The following is a 19206-nucleotide window of genomic DNA, read 5'->3' as shown; positions in this document are numbered from 1 at the left end:
TTAGCATTTGCGAAATCCCGCCTAGTCTAGAGCCTAATGCCGCCTAGTCTAGATGCAAGGAAAATATACAAATTTTCGGTGTTTACACCCGAAGTTTGATAGTTCTAGCGAATGGCAAAATATCATTCAATGCCTCATATCCCCCTTTATTAATCGTATTTCAAAGAACTCTATCTACAGCTTGTGGTGCAAGGAAAATATTTATACAAAATTTCAAGGTTCTGTGCCTCATAGTTTCGTAGATTTGTTGATGAGCGAAACAGTGGGGTTATTTTATAATACAAGGCTAGCACAAATGATCTTCCTGATATCGTGCGCGTGTTGTGTTTAAAAGTATAAAGTGTAGAGTATAGAAAATATCACATAAAAAGATAAACTTACCAAATTTTAGGTACAAGTGCTACAAGTATTCGATATACTGTCCGTTGTCATTCGATACACGTCAGCGCGGTAGTTCAACTCCACCCATACACGTCGAAACATATTTTGGTCAACTCTACGTGCAGCCACATGGATTAGATTCTTCAGATCATCTTTGACAGAATCCCAAGTAAAATAGTCACAATTAGGTAAGCGACACGTCGAATACAGATTGGCAACCTAAGATTTCTTCGTTAGAGATGTATATCTAGTTGGAAATTTGGAATACCAGTGACGTATTCTCTTTTCTCCTGTTGTCGCCATTGCTCAAAAGTATCCCTCTATATAACACGAATGGCTTGGCGAACATAATGGTATGTCACATTTTCTAACTTCAATGCAATGACATGCCAAAAAGCTTCCCTGCCATCTGCAGGTACATTTCCAAAATAAAGCTACTTAAATACTCTTACGTATGTTGTTCGATCACAATCCATCCCACCTAATAACTCAATTTCACCGGAAGTGGCGTTTATCATTGTGTTGCTCGAACTGCTCATATACATACACTGACCAGCCAAAACATTATGACCATCCGCTACTGTTTGAACGAAGTCGTTGGACTGACTTAAAAGTCACGGGGCACAACGTAACCGCTCGTCAGATGGTGACAGGGATCTCACTCAATCATGCAGTGTGATGCATGAAATGTAAAGACCGGCAACATATCAGACAAACATAGCCGTTCTGCAAGACTTCTTATACTTATGGACAGTACTTTGTATAGTTTGAGAGTTTTAACAACTGAAAAATTGAGTTTCTTGTTATTCGAAATGAAATCGTTTTTCATTTTTTTTCAAAAAAAGGTACTTTTGGGAAAAATGTAGCCATCCCTATTAAATACACATATGTATTACTCACATGTAATGCCAGTGTCAGAATTGCTTTTCTTCTATTCAAAAGTGAAAAAAATACAAAGTTATCTACTCAAACTCTTATTGAAGATAATTAATAAATAATTTTCTTTCTTTCCATTTCGCATAGCTGATGGTTGTTTTCACGTCGCCGATGAGTGTATTGATTTCCTCTTTTCATTTTTGGATCAAAAGATCCAATATATTTCAGACAAAAAAAAAAAAATTCTTTTAGGTCTTATATCTCGAGAACTACATATAGTGTAGCCAAACCAAACCTATCATTTCATTCAGTATGATGTGCTTAATCCGTAAAAAATACGAAAACTAGATTTAGGGGCCGTTCAAAAATTTTGTGGCCCCTGATCCACAAAATTCAATATATTTCATTGAATCAAACATTTTCTTGTACGCCTTATATGTGGAGAACTACATATAGTGTAGCCAAACCAAAACTAACAATTTACTCAGTATGATGTGCTTATTCCGTAAAAGAATAAAAATTAAAAAAAATGAAAACTTGATTTAGAGGCCGTTCAAAAATTTTGCGGTCCCTGATACTAAAAATTCAATATATTTAATTGAATCAAACATTTTTTGTACGCCCCATATTTTGAGAACTCTATATAGTGTAGCCAAATAAAAACTAACAATTTACTCAGTATGATGTGCTTATTCCGTAAATATATATGAAAACTCGAATTAGGGGCCGTTCAAAAATTTTGTGGCCCCTGATCCATAAAATTCAATATATTTCATTAAATCAAACATTTTCTTGTATGTCCCATAGTTTGAGAACTACATATAGTGTAGCGAAACCCAAACTATCAGTCAACTCAGTATGATGTACTTATTCCGTAAAAAAAATACGAAAACTCGATTTAGGAGCCGTTCCAAGCTTTTGTGGCCCCTGATCCAAAAACTAATACTTGGCCAAGATCGCAATCTTTTGATGCATTTTTTGATCATTCATAAAATTCTTATTTTAAATTTTGCATTTAGTGTATAGATAGGCAACCCTTTCACCTTTGGTGTGGTGCTTGTTGCATGCTAAATGGTAGATCTTCCAAATATCCATACATTTTCCAGTGGCGGCTCGTGAAATAAAACATAGGGTAGGCCAAGCCTCAAGACAAATACTTTATGATTACTACTACTACTACTATTAGTGTATTATTATTGTTATTATTAAGTGAATTGCTTTAAAAAACTCGAAATTGCAGTCAGAAAAACTTACCATACTAACACGTTAAGTATAATCATAGGGCAACCACACTATGTCCACCAGTTTTAATACCTCAGAAAATGTATCTGTTAAGTCATTGTCACGCAGAAATAGTAATAAATCACTTTTGTTATTAATTGCGCAAAGAATATCATTGCTCTATGTGGGCGGTAGTTCTGATTCGAGCTTTTCTTTGTTCAGCATCGGGTAGGAACAGGATACAACTGTGGAAAAGTTCTGAGGGTTCACCTGTTGGAAACGCGCGTGATACTTTCTAAAACGCGTACTTTATTCATTTTCGCACAACCACACGAAAACGCAAGGGAGAAGATGAACGTCTAAACTGAGGAGTGAACACGCGGTTGATTTTGGATCCCTTCAGCAGAAGTATAGGGCAAGGTCAAGGGACAAAACAATTTACAACGGAATCAACAACCTCTACAGACAAAACGAATTCTGGTAACAAGCAAGCTTCAAACCTTCTCGTTCGGAAATTGTCGGGTGCAATCGTGTGATGAGGGCCTACGATTCTTGACCCATGGCACCTACATTCAAGCTGCGTTTTCACGTTGTTCGCCACACGAGTCAATGCGAGATGATACTAAGTCCACACTGAAACATGTCAGACCCTTTCTGCCTTTATTTTGTACTAACCGCGTGAATAGTGTGTCCATACGCATAAGTAGTACATGAAAAAACTGATTTGAAGGAAGAACTACTGTTTTTGGTTCTCAGGGAAATTATAGCAACAATACTAGCAAAATAACTTAAGATACATACATTTTTCTATGTTAATACAAAAACGATGGGAGGGCCGGGCCCATCGGGCCCCTTATGACGGGTCGCCTCTGCATTCTTCCGATGTAATTCGTTTCTTTGTTTTCAGTTTGAAATATTATGTTAAAGATTTTTGTTTTCAGTTTGAGAAAAGGATAGCTGTATATTAAGACATGATATCAAATGTGGTGTTTTAGTTACGGTAGGAATCTGGAACCAGTTTCAAAGTTGATATTTTTCGATGCTTGAGTGGTATTTGGATCAATGCTGTAGATTGATTGATTGATTAGTTGGAGTTTGACGTCGACATTGTATGAAACAGGAGGGGCCTACAGCTTAAAGTGGAATTCAAACTACTTCTCAAATTTTATTTGATAATCAATATCCCTACTGGGAACTGAACTCGAAATTACACGCCTTACTTGACCACAAAGGTGCATTATAACGTACTAGAGTACGATCTAGCTTAATTACAAAGTATGCAATGTATGATACAGCTGCTGCAGTTGGTTAGAGAGGAATAAGGAAGTTTACTCTTGCAACCTGTACAACAAGAACGAACATCTTCCACCAGGTGTAAAAAATTTAACAGTGTATGTTCAATACTATATGTTTTCGCCAATCAGTCGTTACGTTTGGTACTTTTACCAAATTCCAAATAACAATTTAGGTTGGTTACAAATTTAAGATTTAGATTTCTGGGCTTTCGGCATCTATGGCCATGTTAGCCCGTTACGTATGATGGATGACTTTCCTCGACGAGCACACTATCCAGGGAAAGGGAAGGAAGAATGTATTGGGAAAGAAAGAAAGCGGCCTGGGACCTTAAGTTAGGTACCATTCTGGCATTTGCCTGGTGTGAATGAAGAAAACCCAGAAAAACCTCATTCAGGGTGGCTGGCCTGAAAATGCTTTTTACACTTTTTCGACCGAGTGCCCCACCGGAAATCGAACCCGGTGCCGCTCTGGTTACAAATCTCATTCTTCATAGGTGTATGTGGTGGCATTCTGACTGAAGGCAGGCTCTACCCTTCTTACTCTAACGTAACTAAGTGAGGCCACTTAACCAGTGAAACAAGGATAGGGGGATAGTTCTTTTCATCTGCGGTCCTTTCAAAACAACAATAATAATGACAAACTGGAAATCAAGACCTCAGGCAGATGGGCTAGGTTGAGAATTAAAAGAGTGACGTGTATACAAGAACTGTGTACGAATTTTTACGGAAGTTGTTGTTTGTAGTCGTCAATTAATATTCTCCGATATAAAGCACTCTGACATCTTAATGTCAAGGAGCCAATACCTGAGGTCATTGGCGTTTGATATATTTTTAGAATACGTGTTACAAGTCCAGAAAAATGTTTTATCAATAACGAATTACGGGCAACATATATGTATGTTCTGGTGAGATACGTGAAGTATTTCTATTTTCATTCTATTTACAGTCAGCATATATTTTTTAATACTCCCTCACAGTTTACAACACGAGATCATAGATGTTTTTGCATTACTCAAGGTAAGTATTGCAGGACGATTCCTTTTGACCTTTAATGTTGAGCTGGCGTGTAATTTATTAAATACATGGTTAGCTATCTGTGTTATATTGCTTTCCTTTTGTATCTGTGGTTTTGTAGTCGTAAAATTTTATAGTTTACTACAGAAGTGCTACAATATTGCTTTTACGATGGTATGCGTTTTAACGTTTCAGTGATGGCGCATACACGTAGATATTAGAATTTGTCTCCGTATATCGAAATTGGAATACGTACTTCATAACCAAACTCAGAAGTTACGAAACTTCATTGTCGAATGCAGCTCCATCGCTTGCGCATCGTCTTGATTATTAGATACTTTTTGCATTTAATTTCGAAAGCTCTGTATGGGTTTCTTTGTTGTGTGTGTTTCGTTGTCGATTTGTTTTCCACATACAAAAAATGTCAGTCAAATATAACGTTATTATTATTATTATTTAAAAAAATAGAAGTTTTGTGTATTGCTGTTGCTGTGTATAAATAAGTGTGTAATTTTGCCCCAAAATTCTTCAAAAGCACTGCTTTTTTTTTTAAAAAAAAAAAGAAAGATAAGAAAAGAAAAACAATAGAATTTAAATAACGAAAACCTACATTAATAGTGGGTGAAGGTAGCAATCAAAAAATTAGAAACTTTGGTTTGTGTTCCATTCGAATGTAGAATTAAACTACACCATATTTCATTATTATATAATATTAGTTGAGTCACATAATTGTAGAAGTAATGCTTTAATGATTGTAGTTGAAAATGCATAATGTGAATTATAGAATTCTCATTTGAAGGATGCAGGGGGAACATCAAAGTCCAGGAAATCTGAAAATTGCTTTTAATACAATTCAATTGCTTCCAATGGACACGGGAAATCGTGAAGTGAAACAATTTATTGAGTAACAAGTTATTTGAAGGTTTAAGAAACATTAACCCCATTTGCATTGGCTGTGGTTCAAAGTTTGAATACACACTTCTGCAAACTTTCACTTTTTGGACTTTGTTTTCTTAATTCATCCCAGTGCCCTTCATTTATTAAAAGTAATTCCAAATTTAATAAATTTATACATCAATCATTCTTTGGCTGCTGCTTCGTAATGTTGACTCGTTACCCGGTATAACATTCGAGTCTCTGACTGCTATCTGCAAACGCGGGGGACATTGCATTCCCTGATCTTTACAGAAGACTACAATGTAGTTCTGAAAAGCCTCACTAGATGGCTGGAGTGGTCGTATACGGAGCCTTGTGGGTACGGAGCGGGACGGGGGACTTTTTATTGTATCTCCTGTATTCCGGTGAAGTATACAGCTTGCGTTATGTTCAGCTTAGTCGATTGACTGCAGATGAGGAGAATGGGTGTGATGATGCGGCATTCAGCTTGCCGGTAGTGGAGGAGTGTGTTGTACATTAGTGGGGTTGGGAACGACAGGAGAACCGGTATTATCAATGTATATACCGAGTGGACAGGAGGGTCAGTGCTGCTACAACGCTAGTAATCAGATGAGCGATTGTGTTGGTGATGTGAATGGGGAGGGCGTAGGGATGCTGTACGAGGCGATGAAACGTATTGGGAAAATACAAGAACCAAATATTCCAGTGGAAAAAAGTGATTGCATGAATGACCTACGTGGAGATGTAAGTAATGTGACTGTGGACAACAAGAATTTGGACATTGGTTTTGAAGCCAAACGTTACGAACCCAAGATGCCGCCGTCCGTTTCACAGCTCAACATAGACTCTGAAAATTACATGCTTCGGTCCTGTGATCCTAGACCTCGTTCCTCAAGCTTTACCAATGGAATCAAGAGTCATCAATATCTTTCCACAGAGGATGCTGGAAACAGAAACTCTGCAAATAAGAATCCGATTGATCTTGATATGTTCTCAGTGCGAGAAACATTCAATTCCCTGGCCGCTGTATTAGCCCAGGGATTGAACCAAACCCCGTCTCCGCCATCGAAGCAGCAGTCGCCGACACTTCCACTGAATCCCGTACCTGGTGTTGTTCCCTCGTGTGCTAGGACACTCTCATTTCACAGATTACTTTGTACATGTCATCTATCATGTTGTTGTATGTGTGCTTCCCTTTGCTTTCCAGACTGTCATGCGTGTTTCCATTTGGTATGTGTGAGATTTGGATCCAGCCATGTATGTCAGAGGAACAATGAAGTTCTGCCGCCAGTGACTCTAAATAAAGATAAGGTAGGCAAATATTTCAAATTAATATTATTCTTACGTTAGAATAATTTGTGAACTTTCTATTGGTATGAATATCACTTTCCTTGTTTTGATTCATATTACATATATACCTATAGGCGCTAATAAAAACACTATAGAAATTAAATAATTTCAGGATTTGAATTCAATTCCATTATGTAAAAAATCTCAATGTGTACCAGAACTGGAAACTCAAGAATATGCGTGTAAAAGGTAAAAAATAAGTATCAAAAATGACGGAACGATAGGGGTTTTCTTACTTTTTGTTTATTAGATAATTTAGGGCCATTCACAAAATAAAATATCTAATACCATAGAAGTAAGAAGGCGCGTAATACTATTTTGTAATGATATAGGGTTTTTTATAGTTTGTTCATTTCCTTATTCCACAAGTCGAAACGTTTTAAGAGAATTTTTTCTATAATTCGCAAAACATATGAAGCAAATATACTTCTGAGAGGACTATTAGATTCCATATTAAAAAAAAATACAAACATTAATTGGGGTGCAATATTTAGTTGTTCTATTTAGAACAAAACATAACGCGTAGCTGCATTCAGCATGGAGTAGTCATAATAGACCATGCGAAAGGTGTATATGAAAGCCTCATCTGGATGCATTTTATGGAAGGACCAGGTGAGACTTTCTTCTAGCTCAGCATTGTCCATTGTACGGGATACCATTACTGTGCATATGATTTTCCCCCTCTTTTAAATTCAGTAGACATCACTACAGTTGACATATTCCGATCACAATTGTCTAAAATTAAGAACTGCAAATTTAAGATATTTGAAATGACCAAAATCGGGCATCTGCTGATTGATTGCAAATATACGCGTTACGATTCCTTAGTATATATAATGTAATCAACAGGGCCCGGATCTTGTTGACAAGTCAACTTTTTACTGTTACGCATAGGACAAGGCGAGTTCAAATAAAAACGTTATCCGTCAACTCAAGGTTCTAAAAGTATATTTTTTTAGGGTCAACTTTTGGTCACTTTTTGCTGTTTTGAAGTTTCAGGTTATTTTTTAATATTTTAAGGTAACTTTCAGGTCACTTATGGTCTTTTTAGTCTTTTTCTTCTACATAAGGAAATTTTAAAATGTTTACAAATCTGAAAAATACAAAATTAGTTTCTTTTTTTCTGCTTTCTGACTATCGAGATGGAAAACTGCATTCCTAAAAAGCTAAAGAACACGAAGCTGTAGCTGGTTGACGAGGGGTATGGGTTGCTAGGTGGCCAAAGAGATGATTTTGGGTTGTTAACTACAAAGGATGTGATCACGTGAATAACTAAAAATGAATTAGAAGACGTACAAAGATTTTAAACAGGGTTTTATCTATTGTGCTCGCGTATACAGTCTACACTTGCGAAATTCTATTCTTTAAGTGTGCTTCCTAGTTTCAACTCGGTAGTGAATCGACACTTTATGTACAATATCGTACAATGGACTGCAACTAACTGAAACAAAACTTTTGAAAATGAGTGACAAATAGTAATTAAAATCGAATAGATATTCAAAAAATGTCGATGTTTAACAAAATAAACTTTTTAAGAAAACGCAAATTTTAAGGTCAATTTTTGTGAATTATAGGGTCATTTTACAGGAATTTTAGTGTCTTTTTATAGGTCACTTTTTAGAAAATTTTAGGTCAACAAGATCCGGGCCCTGGTAATCAAGAAATGAACATTTATTTATTTATTAAGAAACTTTACCACTTTACGCTAGGAAGAAAATCGGCAAGGGAGTCTTTCATGGTCTATATATTTAAATAAATATTCCAGTATTCTCCTGGTAAGACTAAAAGAACGTAGGCAAAGTGACTGCGTGCGGGTTTCGAGTTCGAAATCTTGTGAACTAAAATCAGAAATCGCCGGCTTCCATGCCAGGCATATTGATAATGATGATAAGCTATAAATTTCCACCTAATAATGTGTTAGATTAAAACTAAAATGTGGAATATGTTACCACTCCAAGTAATACGGTGATACAAAACTGCAAAATATGACATTTCGATGATCTGATTGGTCTCAAAACTGCGAATTACATCGAAATATTGGTTTGGTATAGTATTATTGACTTTGCCATTTCATTCTTGACTTTTATACAGTTTCAAAGTAAGATTTATAATAGTTGGCAGGTAAAGATGTGTACTGAATTTTGATTTATCTACAAGCCCTAACTGCATACAGGTTTCTTTAGAAATACAAAACGAAGGAACGCGGAAGTGTAATTTTGTTTCTCACATTTCTCACTCATATTTTCAGAAACAAATTTAGGTCCCTGGTTCGATCCGAGCTCGCCCAAGTGAGCTTTGTGGTAGACAAACACCGTGTGCGTAGGATTTCTCGGGGTTCTCTAGTTTCCTCCCATTTTCTTCATTCCACCATTTCATTCATTTCTCATCATCATCGTCTGTCTCCTTTAGGCTAGCCGGCATAACCGTGGGACGCAAAACTTAAAGATTTAATTTAATTTCATAAATTAAAAATTTAAGCTGTGAAGTACAATTTTTAGCAAGCCTCAGGCGAACCTGCATCCCTAACGTTAATGGCTTCTATACAGGGTAGTATATGAACCATTGTTCTCGTAAACCTACATAGTTTCCTACTTTCTTCCACTGAGCAATAGTATTTAGTAACTTGTGTTTCTGCGACCGCCGATGTATGAATTGGAATGACAGATGGAGAAGAAAATGGATATTTTGGAGTGGTACTAGTAATTCTTTCGTAAAACTTCAATGGTGCATGAGGAATAAATATTCGTGGGTAACTTGTAATATTAAATATGAAAATCTGAAATAGTGAAGCGCTTATGTGGTAAACGCGAATTGAAGAAATAATCAAGACAATATTTTATAAAAATCAAAATATTGCTCGAAATTTATCCGTCCTTTTCTATAATATTAAGTGATACTCATAATCAATTGGCTTGACTTAGAGCTGTTTGCTACTTATCAATCCTGCTGGGGGAAGGGGGGGGTCGTCCAGTGGAATGCCATTCTGCTGAAGCTACTAGCTATCTTGAATGAAATTTACGAGTATTCGTCAAGCGCTCTAACTAAATATCGGCAACGTCTGAAAGATGTATGCAATATTTTTCTTTCTCTTGTTGGATGAATTCAATTTCACCTCTTTCTTGTAGAGCATAGTTATATGAAGTACTGGTCGTTTCTATGTCAGTTTGTAAGAGTGGTGACCATATGGTAATCAGGTTGAAAGTTTTAAATTGCATACCTAACCCATTGTTATGATGATAAAGCAAGTGTTTAAAGTTACGCAGGATGACGTTCTCTTCATTGCTTCAGTGAAAGTTGGTGTCGTGGTGAATTGAAAAAATATATAGAAAGGTTCATAAATCAATTCGATAAGAATTCAAGAATGTTTTAAAGTAGATGCGTCAGATTTCATTCCTAATTTACCTTGTATTTTGTTCGCCGAACATTCGCTAACTCTTCAGGTAGCAAGTAATTTTGTAAAATTCTAACGATGAAATATTAGACCTGTTGAGCTATTCAATCAAGAGATTTTTTGAAATACAGTGAAAATATTATTGGAGATTTCTTTTGCTAAGATGCTTTAGTTTCTAAGATTTTATTGAGTTGATTCGAGTTGTGCCCCTTGAAGAAAATTCTGCTATTTGTTCTTAAGACAATTTCTAAACTAGTTTTGCGTCTTTAGGTGATTCAGTAGGTGGAAAAAAAGGAACGCAATAGTATATTGAAAGTGAATCATAAAAAGTTTACGTTTTTATGGAGTGATTTAAAAGCTATTTGGGAAACATTACTGAACATGTTTGTTTCTATTCGTCAGTGTGACGTGTGGATTTTTGCGATTATTAGAAAACTATTTTTTTTTATGACTTCCGAAATATACTACGTAAAGCAAATTATTCTATCAATTTTAAATCTCCTTGAAGAATAACTTCGTTTAAATAATTCATACTATACTGATGGGAAGTACATAACATTAAGCTGCTATTCTCTCAAAAGCGATTCAGAGAGAAACAGGAGGGTGGGAAGAAAACGTCTCAAATAGTGGTGAAATGCAGTTTGTAAAGGAAGGAGTCGGCCCGAGAGCCGAGACCAAGGATACAAATTTCAACATCGACCTCATGGATGATGCGGGTGGGTTGAGAGAGAACGAGGAGCGAGTAGGAGAGATGCGAGGTTGTCATATCTCCATTCTCTTTAATTGATTAATATATCAAATAAATCAAATGTATTCGTGTAGGTAGGTGTACGTTTACATCAACACCGCTAATAAAAGTGAAATATAGGTGTTTCAAATTTATATAAAGCAAAATGCACGTAAATAACTACAGAATTCTGCCTGGCAACAGTCTCACTGTTGCAATGTGGCAACTAGAATCGCCTGTTGGTGGCTCTGTGGCGTGATTGGTTTATACCGTTGTGCGTGCAGGTGCTGTTAATACATGTTCTCTCAAAGAACGAAAGTTGTAGTGGCAAAGACAGTTTAGTTTAAAAGCTTCAATCATTTTTAAAATATGATATTGTGTGTAATTCGTATCAAGCACTTTGTTCTTACAATGGCAACAAAGTAAATTGTATCACGTAGAAATAATTTCTTTTGAGATCAAGGCGCGTGTCAATGTTTATAAACAACATTTCATTCATGATATGCATTGAGATAACAAATGTTTTATTTGATCAGTTTTGGAAGAAAGATACTCATAGAATTTTTTGTTTTTATTGCCAATACTTAGCCAATTCCACTTACAGGCATATATCGATTCCCTTTTAAATATATAAATATAATTGTAATACAATATGTTGGGGTGGTGGTTTAGGGATAAGTAAACACTACTGAGATAAAAATAATATTTTGCGTAAAAAAAATGCGTTGTTGCCGCCTGATATGCAAAATAAGCAGAGATTGTTCACTTAAATTTATCTCTTACAACAATGACACACCGTCTGTAGTATGTCCTGGTTTCCGATCATGTGTAACACCCTGTCTTCCTTTTCCAGATACTCGAGGCTGTTGTCAGTTTGTTATCGGTGCAAGTTTCCTCCTCAGTATGTTGCATCTTACCGAGCAAAAGTAACGTCGTGGCTAAGACGAATGTACAATTCGAGCGGAAATTGAAATATGCAATATTTTTACTCGTTACTCGCAGATATAATTATTTTGGGTGGTTTTGGTAATTTCGGACAATAGCAAAAGATACCGATTAGAAGTAGTATATATGCTAAGTGTGCGTTTTACTTACAACAAAAACGGAAAGAATTTCCTAAAAGTAGAATGTTGCTAAAAGAAACTATGGGAAATAAAATATAATAATAAATCGAAGATAACGCACATATCCTAAATAGGGCTTAAAGCTGCTGCCACCATGACTACACTGATCTTTGTGTTAATCAGTCTTGAATTCAAATTGAGTTATCATGATTTATGTTAAAGATTCCCTGTCACAAGTAAATTTAGTATATAACTAAAGGAAGTAGGAAACTATGGGCTTATTTTCTCGATGTTAAATAGGCCTATATTAGTTTGTGAACTATTTATTTATACACATTTCTGAGCATTGCCGTCATCTGTTGTCTTAACCCCGTCACGCATGAGGGATGACGTTCCTCGCCGAGCAAGCACACTATCCGGTTTGAGGGGAAGAAAGAAAGGAGCGGAAGAGGAAGCCGACTGGGACCTGTTGTTAGTTACTATCCTGGTATTTGTGTGGTATGAATGAGAAAAAAATCTCATTCAGGGTGGCTTGACTGAAGATCTGTTACGCTTTTCGGCCGAATATCCCCACCGGGAATCGAACCCGGAGCCGATCGCATAATTCGTGATGTTAGGACTTCGTGAATTCTCATTGGAATATAATATAAAAGCTTTCGTAATGTCGTGCTTGTGTATATTGAGAATCAATATAGTGTCCAATCGTACTCAAAAATTATTGAACACAGTCATTTCAAGGGAGGCAATGGGAGATCAGTGATCGAGTGTTTACATCTGGTGTACGAATCCCCGATTCGATTCCAGGGTATTTAAGTTTATGGTGGACAGCCATGTTTTGGCTTTTGGGGGCTCCATCTTTTCTTCCTTACAAGATTATGTATCTAAACATACTATCTGCCAGGGGCTGATCCAGGACGGACTTCTGGGGGGGGGGGCGGTGGGTTGTAATACTGCTACTTAGAGCTACTTTTAACAGCTCCAAACTCTGGGATGGGTTTAATTTATGTATAAATAAAAAAAAACTTTCCTCTTCTGGGGGGGCGATCGCCCCGATGCCACCCCCTGGATCCGCCAATGCTATCTCCGGCTTCAAGTAGAGAGCTTGAAGATAAAAGGAGGGTTAAAATTTGTTTTGGACACAGTTGTACATTCTGTAGAACTTTTAACAGATTATTATTTGTATGTGTATATTTTTTTAAAATTTCTGTCCGCACTCGCAGTGATGGCATGTATATGTATACAGACTGATTTTAACTTCAGGATCTCTTTTCTGGATCCAGCTAATTTCAACCAGTCACGCAATAATAATTCAGAAAATGGAAGGAAATGCTATACAGTTAATTTTATTTATCACCAAAGCATACATATATTATATGCCCAGACGTAGGGTCGAAAACTAGGATTCAGAGTTGAAGATTATTTCAATAAACACTTTTTAATAATAGTCTTCTGTTTTAGTTGTCTTTAATATGTTTCTTTTTCTCGACGTCATCTATACTATATTGTTACAATGATTTTTCGAAGTGAAGAAATAGAATGAACCTTCAGTTTAACGTATTAAACATCATTGGCTAAAGGAGACGGACGATAATTGCATGTAAATTATAATGAATTAATTGATGAAAAGAGAACCCGAGAAAATCACGAACACAAACACAGTGTGCCAAACACAAACTCACGTTGTCAGAAATGGATCCAGAGAGCATACTAGAAATGAACGCTCACTCATTGAGCCATCGAAATTCCTAATAAATTTCGGGCCAGCGTATAGTGCTAAGAAGGTGTTTGCCTTGAAATCAAGACCAACCAGAAGTTAACTCCTTCACTTAAAACTTTCAGAAATATTTTCTACACCTACGATGTTGTTTCGAAATTTGTACACTATTTGATGAGCTAGATCTTTCTGTATGACAGAAAATTAATAGTTTCTGTTAATTTTGAAACATTATATGCTGATCTTTTCAATAGACTAATGAACTATCCAAAATGAATTATTTGTCACGCATGTTTCACGTTTTCATAGGCCCATTTTTATTCTTTTTTTTTTTTACTTTGCTTGATAAGTAACGATCGTTTTATTTTTTTGGAGATCAATTTTAGTTTTCCGGAAGAAATGGGAGAGGAAGGGGTAGGATCACAGCAACTGGTAACCACTTGATACACAGCAATTTTACCGCAAGAACCACTTTTGTACGACTTTCTCTCAGACCGGTTAAACAGCAATACAAAGTAGATTCAAGATTGACTTTTTTTTCACCGCCGCGTATCATCAAACTCTTGGCAACTGAAGGGTAAAGCCGGTCAACCAGAATGTTGCCACACGTTAACTATCCGACACCATGAATTGAGGTCACATACGTTTGCGTTTCGTAGACTATTTATTCTAGCTAATTTGAACATTCTATCTTTATACAATAAATAGAGAATCAGTTTGTTTATAGATATCACGTAATATAGGCCTAAGTTATTGCATTCGTACCTTTTAGGTATATTGTTATTAATATGAAACTTTAAAAGCTTTATCTCTCATATCGAAAAATGAGATTTATTTAAAGTCCAGCTGAGAGTAGCAGAGTTCCGATGTCCCACTTTGAGGTCACAGCTGATGAATGTGGCAACGTAGCACACAGCTGGGCTTCCATGTTCCGTGCCGCAGCGAGAACCGTAAGAATTTCTATTGGCCGACCGTTCAGCCAGTCACAATGCACTGCGCTGAGCTGCTGAAGTGTTTGTTGCCAGGACCCTCCCAACTAGCTTGTAGCTAAATTTGCTGCTTGGGAAAGCTTGCGATGCGTGTTTCGATGTATTTTTGCTTGAAAACGGAATTAAACGATATTGATTAATATGAAAAGATATTGCTCACTAAAGATCCTGTTTCTGCTAGAACTGCAATACTATTTTAACATGTGGGTAAAGATCAATTATACGTTAGCGTTCTGTCTTAAAATAAAGGAATAATAATAAGGACAAGACTAACTCTTAAAGATTTTTTTTTTTAAGTTCAATAGATATTACTAGTATCCAAAATTACTATCTGCTTTATTATTATACTCTGAAAACAAGTGTCTCGCACAGGTCTTTACTATAGTATTGAAGTTACTGCTTCATTACTATCTTCCAGAGTAAATCAATAGTGAAGGCTAGCGTTGGCAGGCCGGATCTAGGGGGGACAATTCGGGACAATGCCCCGGGGCGCAGCTGGTTCAGAGTATTTAGGGGGCGCCATTTCGATCCAAAATCGGGAGGAAACGGGGGAAATTACGTTTTTGCTCCGGGCGCAATATTTCGTAGATCCTGTCCTGAGTGTTGAAAATTAATTTTGGAAATAAAGGGATGGATAGTTTCGAGAAGTAAAAATTGAAATATTTAGTAACCTATGTTGTGTCTTTTAATAGGATGTGAGTCTACCCGGAATCACATCTGAGACCACGCGCATAAAATTAAACAGTACTAACCATTTGCTTACTTGAGCTGAAATGATTTTTTTATCTTATATTTTTATAGAATACCGAGGTTATAAGAACAACACTTAATAGTGAAATAAAATCAAACCACTTCCTAAATATTCATTCGACACGTTGTATTCCCAGCGGGGTATAAACCTTCAAACACGCGTACACAAGCTCTATAGTCACGAGGGTGTATGCAAACTTTCACACTTACTTTAGAAAATTTGAAACCTTACGTTTTTATTAACATTTTCATTTTTTAAAATTTTATTTTCTATCTCGCAAAAGTAAGGGTAGTTAACAGGAAAGTGAAAATCAGAAATTGATAATTTCTCTCTAATATAAAATGGCTGTAATGATTTATCTTTGTATGACACAATTCAATATTTCATTAATAATCCTATAATGTGGCATAAGTAATTATTCTGAAGAAAATCCAGAAGGAATAGTGTTCTCTTGGGAGTAAATTGTCCTCGGATAATTTTCTCAAAAATAATCAGACAATTTCGTTTATATTTCATAAATAGTTCGGTAGTTGCAGTATGACAAGATTTTATTTAAGAAATGAGAGCGAGAAAGCTTAGTGCGGTGGCCCTACATTTTATTTTATTGGTCGCTATGGTATATCAGTGTACACAGTAGCGGATCCTGGATATGATCAAGGGAGGGGCTAAACCATAGTTGCCGCTTTATCCAGTGTATACCTGAACGTCAAGGGGGAGCTATAACTATAGCCCCCCTTGGATCCGCGCCTGAGTGTACATACAAACGCAAACCAAACCGTAAGTTTAAATCGTTTTTTTTTTTTTATTATTATTTAAATCAAATATTTCTCCTCGTAAATTACAAGTCGCGAACTGAAGAAAAAGCATTAGGAATTAGTATTAAATGCTAATTATGCCATAGAAGTGAAAGTATTAGGGTTGAATTTTGAATTAATCCCCAATTGTTAACCTATATCAATCCCAAACAATGTTTCTTAACCCTTTTAAATTACGTTTTTTAAAGGTAAATTATAGACTTTCAGCCAAGCAGCTACATCATCATCCCTATTTATCCTAGGATCATCGTTCATACCTCATCCTCTTCAGAATAAAACAACCTTTGAAACGGTAACATTCATATTTCCCTACCGTGTTCGTGAAGCGATAAATTTTGAGAGAAATTGGGATTTTTCTTTTTTTAAAATCCCCTCTGGACTCCCTTGTGTTGTTAATGCACATATCTCAAAATCAACTGGAAAATACAAAGGGATGTACTAAATGTGTATATAAAATTTCAAGCTATCTTGAATAGTAAGGGCGGGGAAAATATTTAACAATGAGCTAAGAACATCCCCACAATGTCCCACATAACCCCCATGTAACATAAAAATTTCCTCAGACATCCCTATTTATCCTAGGGTCGTGATTTGTATATTATTCTCTTCAGAATAAATGAGATTTTCAATCGTACCATTCAAACGTCTCCATCGTGTATCTGGGGCGGAAAAATCACAAAAAAATGATTTTCTGTTAAAAAAATCCTTTTTAACTTTTTACCCCTCTGGACCAACCCCCTATATTAAGATCTGAAACACTGAAAAATACAAAGGGGTGCATTGAACAAATGTGCAAAATTTCAATCTTCTAGGTCCAAAAGTAAGTCCGCAAAAATTATATTCCCAAAATACCCCAGATTCCCGTATAAAATAGAATCTCAGGTAACAGTTTCCTGAAACATCCCTATTTATCCTAGGACCATGGTTCGTACATCATTCTCTTTAGAATAGAACAGCCTTTCAAACGGTACCATTCATATGTCTCCATCTGAATCGCGAAAAAAAGCTATTTTGTTAAAAGGCCCTGTTTCCATGCAGAGATCTGAAAACATCTGAAAAATGCTAAGAGGTGCACTGAACGAGTGTGCAAAATTTCAGTCTTTTGAATGCAAAATGTAAGCCCGCAAAAAAAAAAAAAAAAAAAAAGGCATAACAAAAAATATCTTTTTAAATTTATGACATCATCACACACTATGTCCCGACGCAGAAAGGCGTGAAAGCATATGTAACATGTTATATAATGCCTCTAGTCTTGAAGAAAAAACGAAGTAAAAAGGTTTATTGGTACTTTTTTTAATCGAATAATGAAGATTTGATTTTTAATAGAATAAAAATAGGTAATATAATTAAAAGGTTAAGCATTAAGGAAAAAGTATAGCAGCGTTTATCAAAATGACATTTTTTCACAAAAGTTAGATATTTGGCAGGGGCATATTTTTAAAAAATTGGAACTACCTTGAGGCACGAAATACATAAATTTCGCCTAAAGTTATAAATCTTTAAAAAAAAAATGGAGAGGGAATAGGACCCCTCTAAATACACCCTATTATCTGGGAACAAACAAACTAACGCGCACACGAAAGAATTTTCGTCCTAAATGTCGATGGTGATTTCTCCGTTGGAATAGTTAACGATTTAACCCTATAATACCCCGCGTTACATATATGTAACATTGGGATTTTACTTCTTTATATTGAATACAATGGTGTTTTGCTGCTAATGCCCACTGTGACACATCTGTAACAGTACGCTCAACACCACCTACTGGATTATTGCTGAACTTCTTGTCATTTTGTCCTCCCAGAAGTACTTGAAAGCATATTTTTTTGATTCTATGATATCACACTCTGGGTATTATAGGGTTAAAAACCCAAACCCATTGTTACAAAGAGAAGAAAGCAGGATTGCTGTCACCCGTTCAAAACGGGATTTTCCCTAATCATCCAGTGCATGACACTTCTTTTCATACTATGCTGTACATACTGTACATTTGAGTCTCCCATAACCGAAATAACAGAACAGAAACGGGATTTTACTTTTTTTTCACTTTAAATTATTTTATTTCGGAATTTGATTTAAATCAACGATTTTTATTTAAAAATCAAGTGATTTAAATCAATCCACCCTGATTTTAATTAATGTAGTTAAGCAGAAAATTGATTTTCTTTCGTTAAAACGCAGTCTTGTAAACAGAATTAACAAAATAATATTCGTTTGTAAAGACCGTAAAGAGGATCACGCGAATAATATATTTATGAACGAACGGGCTTCGATTTATAGCCAGGATTAAGATCTGTAAATATTTCGCCTATTTTTATGTAACACGTAACTCTGCAGTGTTTTGAGGTTTAGCATTGCTCACAAACTGAGTACATATATGAATGAATGGGATATGCTAGCCATCGTTAAAGTCACTAATACCCTGAAATGTTAAATGAATTGATTCTATAAGTAACGCTCGAGAAATCTATTGAAAAAAAAAACAAAAATTCTCGTTCATTCAAGAGTTAACGTGTACAGTAACGGACGAATCGAAGTACTAACATTACTATATTTTAGTGTCCACTAGCGTGATCCTAATAAGTAGTCTTATAATTCACGAATTATGCACGCTAATGGACATGGCTCCTGACGAAAGACTGAACTCGATACCATATACCATAGAAAAGTGTGTACGCACCTGTCGGCTAGTGGAAGCCATTTGAATAGCTTTTGTATCAC

At 35.9% G+C, this 19206-nt stretch overlaps 1 protein-coding gene across 10 annotated transcripts in view; it reads left to right on the top strand.

Annotated features, from left to right (window-relative positions):
- Positions 1-19206, top strand: part of Pi3K21B (phosphatidylinositol 3-kinase regulatory subunit alpha) — a 730269-nt gene that overhangs the window by 694002 nt on the left and 17061 nt on the right. For 9 of the 10 annotated variants that reach the window (XM_081762370.1, XM_081762374.1, XM_081762373.1 and 6 more), the window contains one exon: positions 6892-6995. In XM_081762370.1, coding sequence (XP_081618496.1) covers positions 6892-6995 — 104 coding nt within the window. Of the gene's footprint in view, positions 1-6079; positions 6996-19206 lie in introns of those variants that run through there. The other variant, XM_081762366.1, reaches the window with a different exon arrangement.

This window comes from Thermobia domestica, chromosome 6 (genome assembly GCF_964235325.1).
Source record: "Thermobia domestica chromosome 6, izTheDome1.hap1.1, whole genome shotgun sequence".
NCBI classification, from domain to species: domain Eukaryota; kingdom Metazoa; phylum Arthropoda; class Insecta; order Zygentoma; family Lepismatidae; genus Thermobia; species Thermobia domestica.
The sequence above is the reverse complement of the archived record's forward strand: the minus strand, read 5'-3'. Positions and strand labels throughout refer to the sequence as shown.